Source organism: Heptranchias perlo, chromosome 16 (assembly GCF_035084215.1).
Source record: "Heptranchias perlo isolate sHepPer1 chromosome 16, sHepPer1.hap1, whole genome shotgun sequence".
In the NCBI taxonomy this organism is placed as follows: Eukaryota; Metazoa; Chordata; class Chondrichthyes; order Hexanchiformes; family Hexanchidae; genus Heptranchias; species Heptranchias perlo.
The window spans coordinates 54,705,417-54,730,299 of record NC_090340.1 but is presented as its reverse complement, the minus strand read 5'-3'; the positions used below and the strand labels follow the sequence as shown (position 1 = coordinate 54,730,299).

The window sequence follows — 24,883 nt, the reverse complement described above, 5'->3', positions numbered from 1 at the left end:
GGGAAACAATTTCATCACTAAAAAGACCTATCTGGCCCTTTTTACACAATGTTTTATTAACTATTTAGGTATTCAATAACAAACACTATTTGGACTTGGGTAGTAACTTTGACCATCCCCCCTCCCATTCCTAGGAGGCAAAACCCTTGAATAAAACACTGGCACTTGGTAAGATGGACCCATAAATTCTTCAACAGCATTGACGTACCAAGAAATGCTTGCAGAGAGAGAGAGACAAGAGCATGAAAAGCACTGCTGCACTTCCCCACTGTGCTGTCACAAACAGATGATGGGGGTGATTAGACTTACATCATCGTGCCTTGTGTTTGTACACAAAAAGAAAACTGGTTTGTCAAACACTTCAATGAAGAGAATGTCTCTTTTTAAAAGGAATTCTTATAAAGGGGCTGGTATAACGTTTCCCACCTACATAGCAGGTTTATGTATATTTTTTCCCTTTTGGGCTAGAATCTAAATTCTAGCTTGTTGCTCCCTTTAAGATGTTCACCAGATGTACACCCGGTATCGCATTTTTCATTGAACTCACAAATATCACAGGATTAGCCTACTTGCTAGAATTTACATAAGATTTAGGAGCAGGAGTGGGCCATACGGCCCCTCGAGCCTGCTCCGCCATTCACTAAGATCATGGCTGATCTTCTATCTCACCTCCATTTTCCCGCCGTGTCCCCGTATCCCTTGGTACGCAGATTTCAATTTTATGTGCAAAAATAGAAATGCTTTCCATTTGCAAGCATGGACTGTGACAAAAATGAAGCATTTTATGTCTACGCTATATCTTGGTGTTGCCGCCTTTTTTTTGCCCCCGTGCATATGGGGCTAAAAAACAGGATCACTCACAGAAAATGGCCCAACTTATTTTGATACAATAGCCCCAGGCATAGACAATGGCCCCGATTTTATTGCGGGGCAGGATTGTCCCATGTGAGGGGCCTGGGTGAGCAACGAGCTTGCATGTCGAGGCTCATAGAGGGTTTAACTCCCGGGCCTCATTTCCGTACCCAGGGCCTCGACTCCTGCCTGAGAAATCACTACCTGGCTGGTGGGTGGGAGTGAAAATTCGGGTGGCACGAGGCTGCCACCGGGGTGGGGGGATGATCATGGCAGGGGTGTGAAGCCCGGGGTAAAAGAGGCCCAACGTTACCTTGTGGGGCCCGCATGAGTTTCCTGCTTCTCCTGGCCCACAAGGAAACCTAAAAGAAAATGTAAAAGCTTTCCTGCCTGGGCCTCCTGTGGCCCACGATCCACCTCCCGGCAGCTTTGGCCCCCACTCCCCAGCTCAGGTCTCCCACTAAAATTGCAGACAGTCAAATAGCTTCCTGCCACTCACTTAATTTTGAATTAGTGTGTTGTGGTTAGATTCTGCTCTTCAGTTTGTTTTTCTGTGCAAACTGAAACCCAATGGCCTCACATAGACCACACCGAAACTGGCTGGTCCCGAATTTCTAGCACATGACCTGGTCATTTATCTCATTGCTGTTTGTGGGATCTTGCTGTGTGCAAATTGGCTGCTGAGTTTCCCTACATTACAACAGTGATTACATTTCAAAAATACTTCATTGGTTATATAAAGGCAAGTTCTTTTCTTTTCTGTCCATATTATTGCTGCACAACTTTTTTCAAACTATCAAAATAACTTTTGAGATGTCAGTATTTCATGTAACGTGGACCACACCAGATAGGATTGCAATATTTCAGCACACTTCTGTTCCAATCTAATTATATCAGTTGTGTGTTGTTTTGAAGGTTCAAGTCTGGCTTCGAATTCTCAGAATATTATGACTATTAGATTGACCCAGTCTTTAAACTTCAGGGGCTAATTCACCTCACCATAATACTTCTCCAAAATTTAGGGGATGTTCATTTCTCTTAATCAATCTTTCTTTAGATTATCTACACACAACTCACTTTGTGGACTCAAAAATCAAAATACCAAAGCTGGCATCCAAAGAGGCAACTGGAGTTTTCCTTTGTTCATCTTAATCTGAGAGCAAACTAACAGTGATCACTAGAACCGCTATGTCAGAGTCAGTTTAACCCTGCGTGGAAATTCTCCAGCTGTGATATTTATACATAAAACCCACTGAGCCATATAGTTAAGCTACAGATACTTTAAGGGCTCTGATCGTCTCAGTGATCTCAAGTACAACAGGCTGTGAGGTGGTTGTGTACGTGAGGTCGTCGTATACATCACACACACAACCAGCCCATTTACCAGGGCAGTTATTATGCTGGTACATTATAGGGCGATCTGGATGTAGCACGGGAATTTTGAATCCCACAGATTTCCAGATACGATAGCGAACAGTGCGTCTGAAACACGCACTTTTAAAGATTTGTTCTTGGGATGTGGGCAACACTGGAAAGGCAGCATTTATTGCCCATCCCTGAGCTGCCGGGGGGGGGGGCACCTGGAGTCAACCACATAATGTGGGACTGGAGTCACATGTAGGCCAAACCAGGCAGGCTCCCTTCCCTTCCATGAAGGCCTTTAATGAGCCAATTGGATTTTGATGACAATCCGGCAGCTTCCACGGTCGTTTTTCTGGCGTTGGTCCACAAATGACCAAATTCATTGAATTCAATTTCGCAACTTGCCACGGTAGGATTTAAGCTCTTGGCCTCTGGGTGGCTCGTCCAGTACCATAACCACTAGCCTACTGCACTATTCAAAATGTGTACGGTTAGTATATATATACTTAGAATACTGTGTTCAGTTTTTAACCCTTCCCTGGAATATAAAGAAAGAACGAACTTGCAGTTATATAGCGCCTTTCACAACCTCAGGACGTCCCAAAGTGCTTTACAATGAAGTACTTTTGAAGTGTAGTCACTGTTGTAATGTAGGAAACGTGACAACCAATTTACGCACAGCAAGCTCCCACAAACAGCAATGAGATAATGACCAGATAATCTTTTTTAGTGATGTTTGTTGAGGAATAAATATTGGCCCAGGACACTGGGGAGAACTCCCCTGCTCTTCTTCGAAATAATGCCGTGGGATCTTTTACGTCCACCTGAGAGGGCTGACGGGGTCTCAGTTTAACATCTTGTTCGGAGGATGGCACCTCCGACAATGCAGCTGTCCCTCAGTACTGCACTGGAGGGTCAGCCTGGATTATATACCCAGTCACCTGATCTCAGCCAGTATGGCAATGAGGGGTGTAGCTAAAATTGGTCTCAGTGCCCCAGGGGGTCGGAAGGAGAACTATCAGAAGGATCAGTGATTTTTGGTGTAAAGTACTTGCGTGTGAGTGTCAGGTGAGAAAAGTATAGTGCCCGGCAGAGATGGTCAAATAGGCTGCTGACAATTCACAGAGAGACTGGAATCCAAGGAGTCCGGGTGAGAGCAATATAAATGGTTAGTGGGGTTAGATCACTGGACCGTGAAGGGAGGCCGAGAGAAGCATGATCATTCTCTTAATCAAGTTAAAGGGACAGAGGAGATGCAATTCAAGCTTTTAAATTGACGACTGCAAGTTTATAAATTCTTAGAATGAAATTGGGAAAGTGAGATGAGCGAGCGAGCAAGCCTACTGGCAGAATGAAGAGGCTGGCGATAAAAATAGAGCGTAGAAAGAATTACATTTGTGAAAGCGTTAGCTTTTTGCGACTTAATGGATTTAATTTCCCGTTAGTATTTAAACATTTATTACCGTGTAATATTACCCAGTCTGCACCCGTCAGTCATAACCAAGCAATCTGGGTTAAAAGTCAGGTTTTGGTGAAAAATTGCTCTTGCTGCCAAAGGAATTGATTGAACATTTTTTCATCGTGTTTGTTAAGCTGATTGTTTGCAAAAGGGAGTTGATTTGTGATCAAAATGACAGAATTGTCTTGTAAAACTGCACATTTGAGTAATTTAGCTTAAAGAGGATTATCATCTTGCCAATCACTTTGCGGGATGAACCACGTCAGTAAATGACGACTTGCTCAAAGAAGCAGCGACCTAATGCGTCAAACCAATCAGAGACACGTGGCATTGACACTCCACCGATCGAGTCTGGGGCTCCAATTTCCCTTCCCTCCCTCCCCATTTCCTTTCATCAAGGTGGACGGGACTCGTGCTGAGATACGGGTTCATGGGCACCGGCAGCCCTCTGCCATCTCCTCCGGGTGGCCATTCTTCGCGTGTGAGCCTAGGCAGTGAAAATAGGGAGGCTATTTTACCACGGGTGGCATCACAGCCATACCTGCTCTCATCCTCACCCAGCATCCACCAGCGGTGATTAGGAGCAGGAACCACGGCTGATTTATTTTTTATCCCGCCCCACTCTTGAGTTCGACTGTAGTGTCACCATAGCCCCTCCCCTCCCAACTGAGATCAGTGAACCCAGCACCAACCTTTTTATGTTAACTGCATTTGACATTACTGCGAGCACAGGTGGACGGGACTCGGATACGGCCAGCAGAGTTCTGGGTGAGCTCAAGTTTATGAAAGGTGGAAGATGGAGGGCCGGCCAGGAGACCATTCGAATAGACGGATCTGGAGGGAACCAATCGCGTGGATGAGAATTTCAGCAGTTAAACGCCCCAGCATGTTTCGGCAGGGAGTGATGGGATGTGCCCCAGCAATTCCCCCCCCTGCTGTCTTAATGGTGTTGGTGTGAGGAGAGCACTGAGTGGATGTCAGGGGTTGTCTCCATAGGGCAGAAGAGAATATTGGAGGGCCAATATATGTTGCTCAAGAACATGGGAAGTGGCACATACAGTGGAGTTTGGACAGTCGGTGCCTGCACTGGAATCGGAGGGACACTAAACCAGGATATGGGAGGAAAACGGGTGATGAGCTCATCCAAAACTCTGCTGCCCGTATCCTAACTCGCACCAAGACCCGTTCATCCATCACCTCCCAGTGCTCGCTGACCTACATTGGCTCCTGCTCCCAGGTTGCTCTCTGGTCTGCTTCGAGCTGGCTGGTCTCAACTTGGGCAGCAATTGGGCACGATACAATTTAGCCTCAGTGCCCTGGGCTGGACAGAAGGGGGAAAGAACCAGGGTTCCTGCTATTGATTGCTATCGGCCCGGGAACGCCTCGATTTTAAAATTCTCAACCTTGTTTTCAAATCCCTCCATGGCCTCGGCCCTCCCTACCTCTGTGACCTCCTCCAACCCTACAACCCTCCGAGATCTCTGTACTCCTCCAATTCTTTCCTCTTGCGCATTCCCGATTTTCATCGCTTCATCACTGATGGCCATGCCTTCAGCTCCCTGGGCTCTAAGCTCTGGAATTCCCTCCCTAAACCTCTCCGCCTCTCTACCTCTCTCTCCTCGACTGAAGCCACGATTGAATCTCCTCCTTTAAGACGCTCCTTAAAACCAAGCTTTTGGTCACCTGTCCTAATATCTCTTTTTATGTGGCTCAGTGTCAAATTTTATTTGTTAACTCTCCTGTGAAGTGCCTTGGGATGTTTTACTATGTTAAAGGTGCTATATAAATGCAAGCTGTTGTTGTTGTTATCAAGTGACATCGTTCTTGAAAAGGTTCATCTGTGGATGTTGGGTGAGGTCCAGATTCTGCTCAGCTCTGATGCCCACCACAGTTGAATAGCCTGCTGATACTCAATGTTCAGCCTCACACATGAAGACTAGGTGAAGTACTTGAATAGTGCTGGTTCCTGTGGAGGAGACAATGTCGTCTGGAGATGAAGGAAGAAAATTGGAGGGGAAGAAAAGATGTTTATATTGGTGACATTGATTTTTATGTTCTCTGATAGGACCTTTTTTATTGTTCTGAAGGATACGGAGAATGGGCAGTGTTCATCTCTTAGTGAAACCTAGCTTAATTGAATCATCAGCAGTATAAAGGCCTGCAAAGACATTATTGGTACTGTGTTCAGTGATGCTTGCAGATAGAAATAATTGTATTAAACTCACGTTGCTGTGACAGAGGCTCAAATAAATGGGCCTCATGAGATCCACGATATGGGAAATGATGAGGAAATATAATGAAACTGTAAATAACCCCTGTTATTATAGGTGATGTACTCAGTCGCTATTGTAAACAGGGATCATTGGTAAAAAGAAAAAGGTAAATACTGAAAATATGAAATAAAAACATTCCTGAAAAAGAAAGATGGGTTAACTTTTCCTTCTGACAATGCATGTGGATATTAAAGTAGTTTATTACATTTGTTGAATGTTTTGATTTCTATTCTATCATATGGTGCTCTCTCCATTTTAATAACCTCATCTATTAGATCAGAACATCAGAATAGAGGGAGATTATTAAACTCCCTCCACTTTGATGACCGTATCTGTCCACATGCCTTCATTTTGATAAGGGGGAAAGACTCAAGAATATATTTACCATATAATATATAAAAGAACAATATTACAAATTTATAGGCCAACGATGTTTGCAGCACAAAAGGAATCCATTCGGTCCATTATATATGTGGTTTGGAAGGAAGGAAGGAAATTGCATTTATATAGCGCCTTTCACAACCTTGGAACGTCTCAAAGTGCTTTGCAGCCAATGTAATGTAGGAAACATGGCATCCCATTTGCGTGCAGCAAGCTCCCACAGACATCAGTGTGCCGGCTTTTTGCTAAAGCAATCCAAAACTAATCCGTCTCCCCATAGTATTGTATCTTCCGCATGTATTAATAGTAGGGTTGAAAATCTGCAGCCCTTCCATTGCACTCCTGTCGTAACTCCAGGGGGAGTCTAGCGGAAGGGTCACAAATTAAGCCGATACTGGGATACACCGTGTCCTGCCTTCCCTGGCAGTTTCTACAGGCCTTGTTAGGGGTGAAGCCTCTGCCCGGCCAAAACAAGACCAGTGGCAGAAGATGGGCTTGTGACTTCCAGGCTGGGAGTGTCTCCAGCCCCAGCCTGGTGGGATATCGGCAGGCTGATATGCCGAGTGAAAGCAGCCCTGGCACGCCTCCTTGGCAGGCGGGTGCCCACGATGTACCCCAAGTATACTAATAGGGTGACCTACTTCCAATCCTCCGAATTATGGTGGGGTTGCTGCTGGTGTTAACTGGCAGGCGCATCCCTGCAATGGAAGGCTTGTGGGTTTTGGGGCCTAGTGTTTCGCAATTAGCATAAGAATTGCTGAAAACGAGAATCATCTGAGAATTCACTGATTGGCGCTGAATCAGATCACTTCCAATGGAAAAATGATCACATATAGCTTATAAGTTGATTTAATTCATTGATACTGTGTTTGCTTTCACTCCTAGGCCTCCGTTGTATCTGTAATGATGATTATACAATGATTGATACTGGATCGCCTATAGCTCAGTGCACTTTGTGCAACGAAAATGTAAGTGACTGTAGGAAAATTGGTAAATGAAAACACTCTGTTCATTGATTGAGTTTAAATGCTTGATTGACAGTTTAGAAAAGTTGCAGAGCAGGGTGAAGATTACCATGGCATAATGCAGCACTGTAAACACTCATGTATTAGAAGGGACTAAGTGCCATCACTCCAGATTAAATACAGGCACAAGCACTCGTCTGCAGTCAGCCAAGGTATTATGCGGTGCTTCCAGCCACTGGGTAATGTGACATGTATTAAAATTGATGAATAATAGATTTTCTTCCCCCTCCAGTTTTCTCTCCTGGTGGGGTTGACTCTGCGCTAGGCTATGATTCTAAGGGGATTGCTGGCAGCTCCCCCTCCCATTGTAACCAAACCCATGACCCTCCTTCATGCGTGAGCCTAGACAGTGTGCGTCGGCGGGTATTCCATTGGGGGGGGTTGGTGGTGGTGATATCGTACTCCAGCCCAATCCCGTCCTCACACCATATCCAATCACACCCATTTTCAAGGAGGAGTCACTGGATGGTGACCAAGAATGAGGAAGTCTTAAGCATTTTATGTTTTTTTTTGTCCTTAAGGATGGATGGGAAAACTAGGAAATAAAATTGCAATGAAGAAGTAAGTTCTGCCTGTTTTTCCGGTTTCACTCGCCCACTGCTGCTTTCCCTCTTCCATGCTGGTCTCTTCAACCAGGAAGCTAGTGGGGAGGACTGGGGTCTCCATGAACCACTCCATGGGTAGCTGACAGCAGCTGCGCTTCTGTGGACCAGGAAAATCCTGCCAATTTTATCTCTGCCCAATGAGGTGGTTCACTCCTCTTGTAGTTTTCAACCTAGTGTCGTTACTGTAAATCTCACCCTGTGAAGGAAGTGTCCAGTCACATCCAATTCAATAGAAAAGACACCTGCCAATTATTGCATGATACGCAAATAATTAATATTATTTATTTGACATTTGCCGACTGTATAGAATCAGGTCGTGTCTGTGGACAGGAGGCTCTGCTTGACGTGTACAGACTGCAAACAATGTGGAGACAACCAAGTTCGAGGTATGTTTTCGTTGTCCTAGGACTGGCTTTGCTACCTGTTGGAGTAAGCTGCACAGGCAATTTCCAACAATAGTCAGCGACCAAGGTTCGTGGTTGATTTTTTTCAAATTCCCCAGCTGAAGTTAACTGTAGCGTTTCAACTGCTGCACCAGCTGAAATCAGCTGGCTCGGCGCAGACTGAGAATTGAACTTGAGGACTTGTTGCTCTTTTTGGCTCTGATCAGAGGAGTTACTAACTGCGGGTAAGCTGTTCGTAGTAGAATTGGAACAGGGCACACAACAAGTGAAAAACATCGCTAACTTTAATTTACATTTCGAGGCGCTCATTCTGTAGGGAAAAAAAAACTGCTTCAAATCAGTAATTTGGATTGAGGGAGAATTCACAGACTTTTCCTTTTTACAGAGGAGAATTTGGCCTTGAGGACAGCAAGCTGTCAAACCTGCTCCAACAAAACCATGCCAAACGCTTTGGGTAACATGTAAGTGTCTCACCATCCATGAATAATATTCATTTGTCCATATCTAATCTTGTGCCTGAACATGACCTCCTTGGGTTTTTTGAAGAATTCCTTGTGTTTTTTAAATGTTCATCCTCCTGCCATTTCCCCCTCCTCCTCCTCCTCCTCCCACCAAGGTGCTGACTCTGGCTGGGGTACAATTCCACAAGCTTCGGCTCCCATCCTAGATTTTGCGCAAGTGGCCATCGTCCATGTGTAAGACCAGACAATGGGAGTCGGCAAGCTATACAGCTCATGGCTCATCCTGATCCTGTCCTCTACGCACATGGATTTTCCAACAGAAGTGGCTGGATAGCAATCAGGCATGGCTAATTTTAACAGCCCAATTGACACCACATCTGGAATCAGTTAACTTAATCTAAGAGGAAACTGGATAGGTATTTGGCCGAGAAAAAGTCTGAGGATTGAAAAATAGAATAGTGTGTAATTTTTTTTTGAACATTGGGGCTAGCTGGATGAACCAAAATGACCTCTTCCAGTTCTGTGCGTTCCTTTGTTCCTAATTCAACTCAGACTGGGATACAAACCTGGGATTTTCCTGGTCTGTTTGGCTCAGTACCTCACTAGGTGGTATAGTTCAGTGTTGTCCAATATATTAGTCACTTGTAGCAAAATGTGAATCCAGATGTGGATAATTGTATTTCTGATTAGTAAATAAAAAATGAGGTATAGACACCTTCATTAGGCATGTGATCTCAATACTCATTCACACAGTGTATAGATGTGCACTTTAACCTTCTTGTGCATTTATTGGTAAAATGGTAAGATGAAAAGCAGAGTGTGAGAGTGTTTTTTGATCGTTGTGAGCGCTTTACTTCCTTGTTTACTGAATGGTGGTAGATGTTTGTTCGGTAAATATACACATGTGAAATACATTTACGTACTTTGAGTTTATGTAGGGGCCACCGTGTGAGGCTGAACCAGACTGTTCGCAACCTTAGCGTCCTATTTGACCCTGAGATGAGCTTCCAATCACATATCCGCTCCATCATTAAGATCGCCTACTTCCACCTCCGTAACATCGCCCTTCTCCGCCCCTGCTCAACAGCTGCTGAAACCCTCATCCGTGCCTTTGTTACCTCTAGACTGGACTATTCCAATGCTCTACTGGCCGGCCTCTCATCTTCCACCCTCCATAAACTTGAGCTCATCCAAAACTCTGCTGCCTGTATCCTACCTCGCACCAAGTCCTGTTCACCCATCACCCCTGTGCTCGCTGTCCTACATTGGCTCCCGGTCTGGGAACGCCTCGATTTTAAAATTCTCACCCTTGTTTTCAAATCCTTCCATGGCTTCACCCCTCCCTATCTCTGTAACCTCCTCCAGCCCTACAATTCTCAGATCTCTGCGCTCCTCCAATTCTGGCCTCTTGCGCATCACCCGATTTTAATCGCTCCACCATTGGTGACAGTGCCTTCAGCTGCCTAGGCTCTAAGCTCTGGAATTCCCTCCCTAAACCTCTCCGTTTCTCTACCATTCTCTCCTCCTTTTAAGACGCTCCTTAAAATCTAACTCTTTGACCAAGCTTTTGGCCACCTATCCTAATATCTCCTTTTGTGGCTCGGTGTCAAATTTTGTTTGAAAATACTCCTGTGAAGCACCTTGGGATATTTTACTACAATAAAGGTGAGTTGGTGGTGGTGTTGTTGTTTTTCTACTAAAATTAATGCATGTGCCTGAAATGGTATCGACATAGTCACATCTGTGGCGAGTCAGCAATTTCTATTGGACAACACTGGTATAGTTGCCAATTGAACCATTGGGGGAGCAAAAACGCTTAACTTAAAGGAATTTGGTTGTTGTGGAAGGGAGTTTTCAGACAGGCAAATATGTTGGAGCCACTGGGAAGCAGATTTAGGAACATAGAACATTTTTGGTACTGGCTAAGTCCATTCTCTTTGAGAACCACCCAACCTTCCCCACAGCCCCATGTATAGGGGGTGAGGGAGGAGACTGAAAAATCATTGTGAGAGAGATTACAGGGGTGGAAGTTGATTTTCTCAGTCTGTAGCAACAGCACATTACAATTAAATTACAACTGTTAAAAGTCACTTTGTGTGTACTGGCCCTTTTGTGTAACTTTTGTTTATTTTACTAATCGACTTTTAATTGACGTGAACTCTGGATCAGTTCCAATTTGGTATGTACGTTTTCTGTTTCTTTGCTAGGTGTGTATCCTGCCAGGAAACTTTCATATTGACCACCAACAGTTGCACGTGTCCCTCTAACAACTTGGTATGTGATTTATTGTTGATAACATCAGCAGAGTCACTGTTACACCCATAGGGTGAACATGAATTTTGCCCAAATAAAGTCTGGATTTTGCAATGCAGATTCTGCCTGATACAAGGAAATACATATACAAAGAATTGGCTCTTTTTTCAATAGAACAACACAGATTACGAGGCAATGTCATAAATGTTTAAAATTATGAAAGGATTAGTACAGGTTAGATAGGGGCAGACTACTTCCAGCAGTTGAGTGGTCAAGAATGAGGGGCTAAAGATACAAGATTAAATGTAAGAGATTTAGAACGGAGGGGAAACTTCTTCACACAGAGTTGTGAGGATTTGGAATTCATTTCCAGGGTTAGTGGTTGAGGCAGAAACTATGTCAACATTCAAGATTAGTTTGGACAGGGTGGATGATGGCGTTATGGTAACTGGGTGGGTCAATGTGATTAGAACTGTTTGTTCGCATAGAGGATAAACACCAACATGGACTGGTCTGGGTTGAATGGCCTGTTTGCAAGTTGTAGCTTTTATGTGCCTATGTATTTCTTTGTCAATTTGTGAATGCTAAGGTCTCACAATCAGCAATGAGATAAAATGACCAGAGAATCAGTGATGGTGGTTGAGGGATAAATTTTGGACACGTCACCAGGTGAATTCCCCAGCTCTTTGAATAGTGCCATGGGAACTTATACATCCATCTGATAGAGCAATTGGTTTAACATCTCCTCTAACAGTGCAGCACTCCTTCAGTACTGCACTGAAGTGTTAGCCTAGCTTAGGTGCTCAAGTATCTGGAGTGGGTCTTGAACCCACAAACCTTCTGACTCAGAAGCGAGAGTGCTACCCACTGAGTCAAGACTGACAGCCACAGTGCCTTGAGTAAGAGCATGGTCTATGGTCAAGCCTCTGTCTGTGGCACTCGGAGCCAGGTTCTAACAGGATCATAAGCGAGGCTTAGTTTGGCAGCCCCTCTGATTTTTCTTCGCCCATTCTTTGGGGTATATGTCTTGCCTGCATTTAATGGGTCTCTGGGGGGAGACTGAAATGTTGATGAGAATAATGGGGTATAATCTTTGTTTCTGCACTCCATGGAAGGGTGTACCTATGATCTCACTTGTTGAATGGTCAGAACTTCCTTTTGTGAGTTTGTTATTTTGTGCTATTCTGTAATTAGGTTGTGATTCTCATTTCAGAAAGGAGGACTTTGCTTTGGAAATGTTAGATTGCCGGTAAGATTTTTTTAAATTTTAACATCGACTTATGCTTATTTGTAATCTTTAGGGACTAAACGCCTCTCCTCCATCGTCCAGCTGGGTGGGACTGTGCTCGCCTGGTTCCATTCTTATCTATCCAGTCACAGCCAGAGAATCTCCTGCAATGGCTTCTCTTCCCGCTCCCGCACCGTTACCTCTGGAGTCCCCCCAAGATCTATCCTTGGCCTCCTCCTATTACTCATCTACATGCTGCCCCTTAGCGACATCATCCGAAAACACAACGTCAAGTTCCACAAGTGGCTGATGACACCCAACTCTACCTCACCCCAACCTCCCTTGACCCCTCCACTGTCTCTCATTTGTCACATTGCTTGTCCAACATCCAATACTGGATGAGCAAAAGTTTCCTCCAATGAAATATTGGGAAGACCGCAGTCATTGCGCTCAGTCCCCGTCACAAACTCCGTTCCGTAGCCATCGACTCCATCCCTCTCCCTGGCCACTGTCCAAGGCTGAACCTATTTGACCCTGAGATGAACTTCCGTCCACATACTTGCTTATCACCAAGACTGCCTACTTCCACCTCCGTAACATCACCCGTCTCAGCTCCTGCCTCAGCTCATCTGCTGATGAAAACCTTAACCATGCCTTTGTTACGTCTAGGCTAGACTATTCCAATGCTCTCCCACCTGGCTTCCCATCTTCCACCCTCCGTAAACTTGAGCTCACGCAAAACTCTGCTGCCCGTATCCTAATTTGTCCCAAGTCCCATTCACCCATTACTCCTGTGTTCGCTGGACTACTTTGGCTCCTAGTCTGGGAACACCTCGATTTTAAAATTCTCATCCTTGTTTTCAAATCCCTCCATGGCCTCTCCCCTCCCTATCTCTGTAACCTCTTCCAGCCCCACAATCCTCCAACATCTCTGCGCTCCTCCAATTCTTGCCTCTTGCACATCCCAGATTTTAATCGCTCCACCGTTGGTGGCTGTGCCTTCAGCTGTCTGGGCCCTAAGCTCTGAAATTCCCTCCCTAAACTTCTCCACCTCTCTACCTCTCTCTCCTCCTTTAAGATACTCCTTAGAACCTACCTCTTTGACCTGGTCACCTGTTCTAATATCTCCTTATATAGCTCAGTGTCAAATTTTTATTGGTAACGCTCCTGTGAAGTGCCTTGAGATGTTTTGCTCCATTAAAGATGCTTTATAAATGCAAGTTGTTGTAAACAGCACTCAAACATTAGAGTCCACATCTCTAGGTTTTACATTACTTTTACAAGTGAAATCACTCTCCACTATAATATGTGAGATAAATATTGTTGGATGCGGCTCTCTGTTTGAGTTACCTGCACTTCTGTTATTTGAGGGGTGGTCTCACTGAGTCTGTGCTCCTTATTCTGCCATTTCCAAATGGCTCAATGTTTTCCATGACCATGGATTTTCTCCACTGCGCCTGGCTCCTTGGCAACCCAATGGAAGTCTGCGCTAACAACAGTCAGCGATGGCTTGAATGCACTTCAACCGCCTGCTTCCAAGCTAATCCAGCTGGCCAGAAGAACACAACGCCCTGACAGTATCAGCCTCCGCTGTTAGTGTGTGGAAGTTGCGAGGGTGGCTAAACCCCAGTGGCTATCACGGTCCTAAGCTCTTGAAATGGTAACAGGTGACCTTACCAACAAGGTTCAGTTTTAAAAGCTGGAGTTCGATTTGTGACTTGGCGGTCCCGACGGCTTAGCTTGTAAATGCTCAGTGCGAAACTGAGCCTGACAGACAAGGAAGGTCCCAGGTGCACGATTCCAGTCTCTTGAGCTAACTGACCTCAGACAAGAGGGTGGTTATGGTGTTACAGTTAGCCTCAGTGAGTCTGGGCTAGGGAAGGAAAATTCACCTTTTAAAGGGGTAAAATCCAACTTTGGCGGGGCGGGGTGGTGAGTGAGGAGGAGGTGGGGGCAACATGGACTTCAATGGAGAGGAAAATCAGCTGGGGTGTTTAACAGGCGCCCCATCCGTTACCGCCCATTTTGCGACCCCGCTGAACTTGAACTTTGCCCCCGACGGTCCAACTCCTGATCACTCTTCAGTGATCCTTGCTAGAAAGTGGGAACTTGGGGGCACGAGGTAGGAGTGGGAACGAGGCTTGGTTGTGAAGCTTCCCCTCCACAGTTGAATACACACACACGATACTTGGGTGAGGTACCCGAGTGCAGCAGCGGACGTGACGTCATAGCCCCAGCACAAAGACTTGGGCGAGGGGAACAGGGAAGAAGGAGGAATTTAAACATAATACATTGTCCATTATTGATGATGTACGATTGAATTTCAGTAATATTTTGTTTCAGTCCAGATCTGCCCGTTTGCCAGCTACCATTTGGTATGAAACACATCTTCAAGCAAGTTACCTGGCGTGTTCAGTAAGTTCAAAACACAAATCTTGAATGACCTGGTGGGGATGAGTTTTGTCTTCACTGTAACTTGGTTCTAATTTGGTTAAAATTAGAGCTGCTTTAAGACCCACCTGAATCTCAAGTGCTGAACGTACTCAGTTTTCTGGTTTGAGTATTTATTCAAAACTACAGGTGCGGACTCAGTATGGTCGAGCAATGACACCACTCTTAGGAGAGGAAAATTTAAAGTAATGGAGACGATTGAAGGGGACACAAAATGCAGAAAGCTTCTGGAGAGCATTAAAAAAAATCTCAACCTTTGCCAAGGCTGAAGGAGCAAGCAATTAAGACATGGCAGGGCCAGGAGGAAGGGAAAGGGACCACTAGGTACGGGCATGACTTGACAAACAAGTCACAACTGCACTTTCAGACTCCCAACTGCCCAACTGTTGGCTCTCCATTTACCACAATACCTCTGCAGCCATTGATTTGCTGAACCACTCCCTCATCTCCACTTCGATGTCCTTGACCCCAGCAAAACCTTCACTGTCTCCCATCCCGGTCATTTCCCCGGTATGGTTGCCACCTTCACTCCCTCAAGTCCAAGAGGCGTAGGCTTAATGGTACCTGGCACACAACTAGTTTAGCCATCTGTCACTAGATCTGCCTGGATGCATCAAGCCCTACTGGGCCTCACTCTCCTCTGCCAAAACCACCCACTACTCTAGGATCATCTTGGAAAGTGAACATAACCCCAGGGTTCTTTTCTCCACTACCAACTGTCTCCTTCAGCTACATCTGCTGCACCTCCTTCCTTCCTCTTGCTCATCAAGCCAACCCTAACCCAGAACAGTCGTCTGTCTCTAGTTTATCTCCCATCTCCCCATGTGCCCCCTCTGAACTCATCTCATCCATGAGATCCACCTCCTGCTCCCATGGCCCCATTCCCACTAAACTGCTGACCACCCAACTCTCCTTCATGGTCCTCATGCCAGCTAACATTGTAAATGGATCCCTCTCCTTAGGGACTGTCCCCTTTTTCAAAACTGCTGCCATCACACCCCTCCTCAAAAATCCCACCCTTGACCCTCTAACCTTCCTTCTCTGACTCTAGCCTCTTGTGCGCCACCAAGGTGTCAGCCTTGGCTCAGTTAGCAGCACTCTCGCCTCTGAGTTCGAAGGTTGTGGGTTCAAGTCCCACTCTAGAGACTTGAGCACAAAGTCTAGGCTGACACATGAGTGCAGTACTGAGGGAGTGTTGCATGGTCGGAGGTGCTGTCTTTCAGTTGAGACATTAAATCTAAGCCCGTCTGCCCTCTCAGGTGGACATAAAAGATCCCATGGCTCTATTTTGAAGAAGAGCAGTGGAGTTCCCCCCCAATGTCCTGGCCAATATTTATCCCTCAACCAACATCACTAAAAACAGATGAACTGGTCATTATCACATTGCTGTTTATGGGATCTTGCTGTGTGCAATTTGGCTGCCGCGTTTCCTACATCACAACAGTGACCACACTTCAGAAGTACTTAATTGGCTATATTGCAGAATTGCTTTGGGGCATCCAGAAGTCATGAAAGGCGCTATATAAATGCAAGACTTTCTTTCTTTATTGGCATCTGTGCCTTCAGCCACCTTGGCTCCATGCTCTGGAATTCCCCCCCAAACCCCTCTGCCTCTCTAACTCCCTCTCCTCCTTTAAGCCCCTCCTTAAAACCCACCTCTCTGACCATGGTTTTTGGTCACCCTCCTAACATCAGTATTCACTTGTCATGACCTCAGCTGTAACTATACCCAGTATACCATCAGTTTGTATTATAGGGGAAAAGACTGAAACACACAAAAGTACAATTTTTTCAACGGGGGAGGTGATGGTAAAAATGTATTTCCAGGGAGGGGGGTCCGAGGGACCTGCCCCCAGCATATTTTGATTTTTGGTGCTTCGTCGGTGCATTTTCCAACATTTTGTAGTGTACTGCCGCAAGTAATTTATTCTGAAATAAATATACAGACAAATAATAGAACATTTTTAATGCAGTGAGCGTTGGTGTAAAGAACATAACAACAACTTGTATTTTTAAAGCGGTCCTGAAGTGCAAATGGATGTCTCACTGCCCTTTTAAATTAGGAGGAAAAACGTAACAACAAGTCACTCTCCCACATACATTCCCCCCCTGTTCTAGTTCACTAATGCACTCACCCCATCCAGTCCCAGTTCACAGAGGCACTGCACCCCATCCAACTCCTCACTCTTTTTCAGAGACACTCTTTTCTCTAACGCTCACAGTTCATACTGGCACTCTTCTCCTCTCAATCTCCAATTCACTCTTTCTCCCCTCTCCAGCCTAGTTGAGCTGGTGGTCTTGCTGGTGAATTCATTGTGTTTTTTATGGTCTCGCACGTACTGCTGGCACTGTGTTTAATTTAATCCGAGAAACCCAATTGAATGGGCCTCAGCCTTGGTGTAGGAACCATCAAGATTTAAAAGAAAGAGTGGGAAAAAAAGACAAAATGAATCAAGAAGTAATAACTGAGTGATGGCAAGTCTGAGTTTTAAAAGCCTGTAGGTTGTAGGAGGAAGGGATGATTGAGGGAGGTAAGGCGTCCCATAATTTTGAGGTCTTAGGAAAGATTGAGTTAGAGTAGGTAACTATGTGATGATTTTTGATTTTAGCTCAGTCCTTATGCATGGACATGGTAGAGCATTTACTATTAGTGGCATATATAAATATTCATATTTTAAATAATTTCCACTATTTCCCCAGAGTGAGTGAGCATTAATTCAATCAATATGACCCAAGCCCTGTTGACTCCTGAAACAAACAGTGATGGAGCGAGGATAAGTTTACCACAGATCAGTGAATACCTTAGAGCTGAACCCACAGCATGTCCCTTGTATGGTTCACGTTCACTCATTCTGTAACATTGAGCATCAGATATGTTTGGATTGTCTCACAAGGTCTGTTCAAAATATGTATTTTTAAATCGCCACTACTTCTCTTTTAGTCATTTGGAAACAATGAAGCCTGGTTATTACAAGCTTACATCCTCCTGATTTGTGGTTCCATGTAATCCTAAACCGCACGCAGATATCCGATATCTTTCCCAGTTCTGGTGTTAATCCCAGCATTCAAACCTGGCTCAAAAGATCAATACCAGCTGGGGTTCAGTTTTGGTTTGGTTTGAAAGGCCGCCTCAGCATCCAAGATGGGCCGAATGGCGGCCTTCTCTGCTGTAAGATTCTGTGATTTGAGGTGTTTCTGGAATCAACCTAATGAGCTTTGTTTTTTAGAACCTGACCTACGGTAATCAGACAGCATGCCAGCTCCTCACTAACCTGGTGGTACTGAATGTGAACTCCATAGACAACAGCGAGGCCTACATACTGTACAGCTCGATAAATCCCACGTGAGTGTAACATCCTTTGCCACTCGCTGCCACACCACTTTTCTGTTAGAAGCAGCGATTCCCGATCTGTTATTTGTGTGTCCGTGTGTGTGTGTGTCCGTGTGTGTGTGTGTCCGTGTGTGTGTGTGTGTCCGTGTGTGTGTGTGTGTCCGTGTGTGTGTGTGTGTCCGTGTGTGTGTGTGTGTCCGTGTGTGTGTGTGTCCGTGTGTGTGTGTGTCCGTGTGTGTGTGTGTCCGTGTGTGTGTGTGTGTGTGTCACAAGTTTTGGTACCAATACTCTCAAATGTTACTGCAAAAACTTGGCAGTTGTCTGGGAATTTTATCCTTGCCAATGACCCCTTGACCCCTGAATTTCTGGGACAGATCTGTGCTCCCGGTACTTGTGGTGTTTGCCTTGAAGTGTAATCCTGCCATTTCTAAATATGTATTTTGCCAGCTTCCCGATGTCTTTCACCACACCACCCTCTGTTCCCCAGCTTCTGATGGTATCTGTCTTGAGCCAACTTGTTGCTCAGATTTATTAATTGCATTAAATTTTGGGTAATTTAAAATTTTAAAGGTGAGTTGCATGTTAATGCTTCTGACAAAATTGGTGATGCACTAACATAATTGAGTCAAAATTCATGCTGTTGTACAGTTTTCTCCCCCTCCTCTCCTGCGAGTGTTGACTCGTGCAAATGTGTAGCTTCCAAGGTGCCAGTCCAAGTGTGCCCAGACTGTGAATGTCCTCCAGCTGGTCAACTGGAGGGTATCACTGCTAAACCTGATCCGGAGTACACACTTGAGTTCAGCTAATGCAGGATCAATCGGGGACCTCCAGGCTCAGTTCTGCACTGCACCGCATCAAGGGAACCAAATGATTACTTTTTCTTCATTTGGCAGGGAAAATCAGAGGACAAGACCAGTCATTTCCTTGCACCTCCTCGTAGTTGGTTTCAGAGTAACATTGGCAAGGGTCGGGCAACAGGAGGCCTGCCTGCCCTCTCAGCCAGTGCTGATGTGTGGTATGGAGCGAACCAATAATTACATCACTGTGGTGTATTTTGCTCACTGCTATGGTCTGCCAATCCATCAAGACCAAAGTTCCTATATTCCTCCTACTGTAACTGGCATTTGGCCTAAGTCCTGCCCAACTCTGACTATCCTCCCTTGTATGGGTTAAATGCAGGAAACAAACTATTGAATTGTTTGCGTTTAGCACAAAGGTGATTATGTCTAGGCCATGACTAGGCCAGTTGATTCAAATGTGTAAAGTAAATACTTAACTGATGACAATAAAGCTGATAAGTAAATGGTACATCTGTAAAGGATCCCATCGTGTAACAATCATTTAATCCCATAGCTCAGGACAATGGCACACCCAGGGATGGTGTCTAGTGAACCAGATCATCTTACAGACGAAGTGCTGAATCCGCTCAGTTGCCTATCAGACTGCCTCAGCCTCAGAGTCATGGGCAAGGCACCTGAAAATAGTTTATGCTATTAAAAAACACACATACTGTGGGGGTAATTTTGACTTTGGGCGATAGTGTAAAAATGGGCGATATCAGATCAGTCGCATGTTATACATCTCTCCCGATATTCATTTGCTATATAACGGGTGGCTGATCCTATAGTACCTGTTTTACACAATCGCCCAAAGTCAAAATTCCCCCCTCATTGTTGGTACTGCTAAACCGGTGGTTAAAGAAAATTACTGGTGAGAGAGCTTGCCACCGGCGAATGTGTGCAGCCTCTGGGAAAAAAATGTTGCTTTCTTTTAATCCAATAGTGTAGAATAACTTTAAAAAGACAAATGTGCATGTTTTTGAGGAACCTGTTTAAGTTAGTCAGACGATACAAAGTTTTTTGTTTCCTTCCTATAAAGTGTGTGAATGATGGACTAGGCTGGTTATGTTGAAAGATTAATGGCCCCTTTGTAACATTTGGCATGGCACCATGTCATTGTGGTGCTGGACCTCTTTTCATTTTATAGAGAGTGGCACGACAACAGATTAAAGCTTGTACTGGTCACAGGGGCAGGAAGTGAGCAGGAACCATGTCTGATTTTTCTTCTCCCTGGCAACAACCAATTGTAGCACTTCCACTGTTGCACCAGTTAAGATCAGCTAACTCAATACTGACCAGCCATCCCTACAACCCTCCGAGAACTCTGCATTCCTCAAATTCTGGCCTCTTGTGTATCCCCGACTTCCATCGCTCTACCATTGGCAGCCGTGCTTTCAGCTGTTTAGGCCCTAAGCTCTGGTATTCTCTCCTTAAACCTCTCCGCCTCTTCTGATGGTGTACTTTTCTAAAGGATTGTTGGTGCCAGGCTATTTACAGGTGGCATAAGTTTGGCAAATTATTTTTTCTGTGCTCGTGACCGTTACCTGCCTTTATCGTGCCTTTTGACAGACAGTAGGATGGCCGCTTAACCTTTCTTCATTTTTCAGGCTGGTTAATCTTTGTTTTATTTTTTTCCCCTTTTTTGCTGCAGTACTAACTACCTCCCTAAACTCTTTTACGTGGACAGCAACATAGCAGCATCCCTGGGACAAACAGCCCCCAAGGGACTCTCTTTCCAAAAGGATTCTCAGGCGAGTATGCGGTGATGTATATGCAGTAATGGGGCAGGATGGGCCCATTTTGATCCGCAGGTTAATCTGGCCTGCCAGAGCCATTGCCCATTTTGTTGCTGACAAGCCTCTGCCACTTCTGGTGACGTGGTGGTCCTTATGTCTTGTGGTAACTGCTGATGTTGAAGGTCCTGAGAACACCCCCAAGATCTCAAAACAGGCAATGTCTTTTTTGCAAAAAATTCTAATGATGCCAATAATATAATAAATTAGAATAAGAGAAATGCACAAGGCACCAGAACATCTCTTAAATCATTAATATTCTCAGAATGAGGTAAAACAAGAAGAGAAAAGTAATTTTTTTTGAGTTTCGATTTTGGTGATTAAATATTACTGCGGTCCTTGATCAAGGCCAAACAATTATAGAGGAACACAGAATACAGGGCGGAGCAGGATCCTATAGGGCTTTGTGCATTACAGTTGGTGTGGAATGAATGAAAGTGCCTTCCACAGAACATGTATTAATATACCCTCTACCCCACCCATTGAATCTGCTGAATGTTCTGTTTAAATACTCCCATTCCTTTTGCTAAGAGTATAATTTGGTGCCTGTGGCTGACTTTGGCAAACAGCATTCCTGGTCAGTGAGGATAGTGATGTATATTTATAATGCTAAGATATCTGGCACACTATAAGCTGTGCCATAAAAACACCTTATCCGTAATAAATATATGACTCCCACTCTAGAACATGTTTTTTGTACGTTTCCCCGAAGAAAGCCTAATGGAGAGTACTTAAATCTCACTTGCAGAGCTGGGTAAATTCTCATTTTAAGAATTCTAGATGCACCCTGGCAAAAACGGAGAGATTTGCTGGATACGAACGACAGTGCAGCCTTAGGCCATGCTTCAGTGGTAGCACTTTCACCTCTGAGTCAGAAGGTCTTGGGTTCAAGTTCCACTCCAGCGATTTGAGCACATAATCCAGGCTGACATTTCAGTGCAGTACTTGAGGGAGTGTTGCACTGTCGGAGGTGCTGTCTTTAAGATGAGATGTTAAACCAAGGCCCCACCTGCCCTCCGCCCATTCCACTATTGAAGAAGAACAGTGGAGTTCTCCTGGTGTCCTGGCCAATATTTATCCCTCAACCAACACCTAAAACGTATGACCTGGTAATTTATTTCATTGCTGTTTGTGGGAGCTTGCTGTGCTCAAATTGGCTGCTGCGTTTCCTACATTGCAACAGAGACTATATTTCAAAAGTACTTCATTATCTGTAAATCGCTTTGGGACGTCCTGAGGTTGTGAATGGTGCTATATAAATGCAAGTTCTTATTGGTCATCAAAAAGAAGTCAAAAAAATGATTGGCTGAGATATGAGAGCAGAAGTAACTCCCTGATCGGATTGACTGGCTGTAGAATTCCTCGGCAGTTGGCTGCAAATTATTTTTCAATAGCCCTGCAGTAATAATGTCACAAATATTAGTCTTTCACTTTGAATCTATGCCAGGGGGCACACTGACGGTTTGTGTCTGCACCAACAGCTGCTATCGGCCCTAAGACAGAAACCTAATTAAACTAAAACTAACCTAGAAAATTAAGTGTATAAAAAGCAGATGTCCTGGAGTGATTTGATGAAAGTAACGTAACCACAAGGTTTAGATGGCCATTATAAAGCTCTATCTCTTCAGTTTGATGGGTTGTGATGTCACCTGAATTCCGAGGTTAGGTTATTACTTCATTAGCACCCCCATGGTGACAACCGTTCCCCAATCCATTTAACAGCTAACCGAGTTGTACATCTGTGAAATGTATCAGCCTCTAGTTCCCTTGTGTTGGTAGATTTTGACTTTGCGAGATGGTGTAAAACGGGCGATAACGAGTCAGCAGCCCGTTTTACACCTCTCCCGATTTTTATTTCCAGGCATCGAAAGTAAAAAATCAGGAGAGCTGTAAAATGGGCTGCCGATTTGCTATCACCCGTTTTACACAAGCGCCTAATACCTCCAACTCTTCTGATCACTCGGATCATTTAGAGAAATCTCTTCGCTATCTTTTTCTTGAGGGCGCATCCTGCTCAAAGGTCACTCTGAAGAATGCTTGGAGTGCTGGGCTGTGCCTCAGTATACAGCTCCCTTTGTACTGAGCTCCTGATTTCAAACATGTCACTCTGGGCTGTTGCCAAGCAGAGTCCCAGCACTTTACCACAGAGCCTTCTCTCTTGCCCTATGGTTGCCGGGGTAGCTCCAACTCCTCAAAGCATGGCCCTACTTTCTCTCACTGGACACCAAGATAGAAGAGGGAAGAGTGCTGAATGCCAGCTTTGGCAGTGTTGCACAGCCAGGCAAGCCATGAGTGAGGTCTCCAGTGACACACAAAGACATAGCTGTGCTCAAGGCCATAGAGATGTAAAATGGGCTGCAAATGAGCCTTAGGCCATTTCATGCATGGTGCTAAGCACATGCTAACAATGGTGGCTGTCGTTTTTTAACCTGGCAAATTGATGGATATTATTGAGCTGCTGTGCATAGTTCACCTTCACCTTTTCACACCTGGATTCACTAGAAGTGAATTCCAATGGGTAAGAATGGAAATTCGTGATGTGACTGGGAATGAAAAGCTGATACTGTGGGGCCAGTTTTAACCTATCCCGCCCTTCAGAAAACTGATGGGATCGGGTGCAACGCTGGTTTTACACCCCGACAGATTTTACTCCCTATTGAAGTCAACGGAGAATAATATTGGGCAGGGTGTAAAACTAGCATTCTCCCCGATCCTGTGGGTTTCCCACCTGGCGAGTTAGGTTAAAATTACCCCCAGTGTCTTTGCTGAATTGCTGTGCTATGTTTTCATTTTCTGTGCCCTACTCTGACGCTGTCTCTTTTGTTTGGCCACAGATCACCTTAAAAATTGTAAAATATGACGCTCATGGACATTTTCTGGGCTGGGAACACGTAAGAGGAGGTACTTTACAGGTGAGAGGTTTCATGATATCACTCTCCTGTTTTGCTGTTATGTGAACTGTTAAAAATGGTTAAAGCTGGAATATTATGCTCTATCAAAGCCCCAGCATGCCAATCGTAGGATGTGGATTGTCCTGGAGATTCTCCATACTCAGCTCCTGATTCCAGCTCAGCCAATAATGGCACGTGTCAAGAGAAGGTCGGAGAAAATGAAAGGAAAAATCACTGTTGGGAGGGCTTGTGGCATCAGGGGAAGAATTACCTGAGGTGACAAGTGCATCACCTGTAATTTACCCATTCGGTGATCTTCTGATGATGGCTGAGGCATGAAGAAGGCAGTGCCCAGAGGTGGATCACCTTGTTACAGGAAGACAGTCGAAACTCATAGAATCCTCTCACACAGCTCCTAATGCTGGTTATAGAGCAGTGGGGAAAAAGATCTGCAAACGGGATTTATGGTGGCGGGAAAGGGAAAACAGAATAATTGCACAGTTTGATACCTCAATCCCGATTTCTCCAAACTTTCTGCAGTCCCAGCCACCAACATCAGACCTTTGAAACACCTGACCTGGCGACAGTTATCTTTGGCTCTATCGCATTGTCAGGTCTGTCAAAAAATCCCACCTTCAATGGGAGTCTCATGTATAAGATTGTGATCTTCTGGCTGAAGTCATGATCTGACTGATGATAGAGCACCCCATTTCCCGTAATGCAAAGGGACACCAGGAAAAGCCCTCTCTATAAATGTGCCACTCTGCCCAGTCGAAATACTTTGTGCTGTGCCCATGCAACAACACCAACAACAACAACTTGCATTTGTATAGTGCCTTTAACGTAGTAAAACGTTCCAAGGCGCTTCACAGGAGCGTTACCAAACAAAATTTGACACCGAGCCACAAAGGGAGATATTAGGACAGGTGACCAAAAGCTTGGTCAAAGAGGTAGGTTTGAAGGAGCGTCTTGAAGGAGGAGAGAGAGGTTTAGGGAGGGAATTCCAGACCTTAGGGCCTAGACAGCTGAAGGCACGGCCGCCATTGGTGGAGCGATGAAAATCGGGGATATGCAAGAGGCCAGAATTGGAGGAGTGCAGTGATCTTGGAGGGTTGTAGGCCTGGAGGATGTTAGAGAGATAAGGAGGGCCGAGGCCCGTGGAAGGATTTGAAAACAAGGATGAGAATTTTAAAATTGCGGTGTTACCTTGTTTGTTTTTCTTGATGAAGAAGACAGATAACGAAAGGCTCCATCAAAGCTGTAGGCTATTCAGAT

At 44.9% G+C, this 24,883-nt stretch overlaps 1 protein-coding gene across 1 annotated transcript in view; it reads left to right on the top strand.

Moving 5' to 3' along the window:
• The window catches only part of LOC137333373 (meckelin-like), an 81,900-nt gene that overhangs the window by 4,064 nt on the left and 52,953 nt on the right, over positions 1–24,883 (top strand). Inside the window, exons 2-10 of the mRNA XM_067997516.1 lie at positions 7,213–7,295; positions 8,265–8,343; positions 8,747–8,822; positions 11,030–11,096; positions 12,289–12,324; positions 14,647–14,718; positions 17,982–18,097; positions 20,576–20,675; positions 23,552–23,629. Of these exons, the coding sequence (XP_067853617.1) occupies positions 7,213–7,295; positions 8,265–8,343; positions 8,747–8,822; positions 11,030–11,096; positions 12,289–12,324; positions 14,647–14,718; positions 17,982–18,097; positions 20,576–20,675; positions 23,552–23,629 (707 nt within the window). The remainder of the gene's footprint in view (positions 1–7,212; positions 7,296–8,264; positions 8,344–8,746; positions 8,823–11,029; positions 11,097–12,288; positions 12,325–14,646; positions 14,719–17,981; positions 18,098–20,575; positions 20,676–23,551; positions 23,630–24,883) is intronic.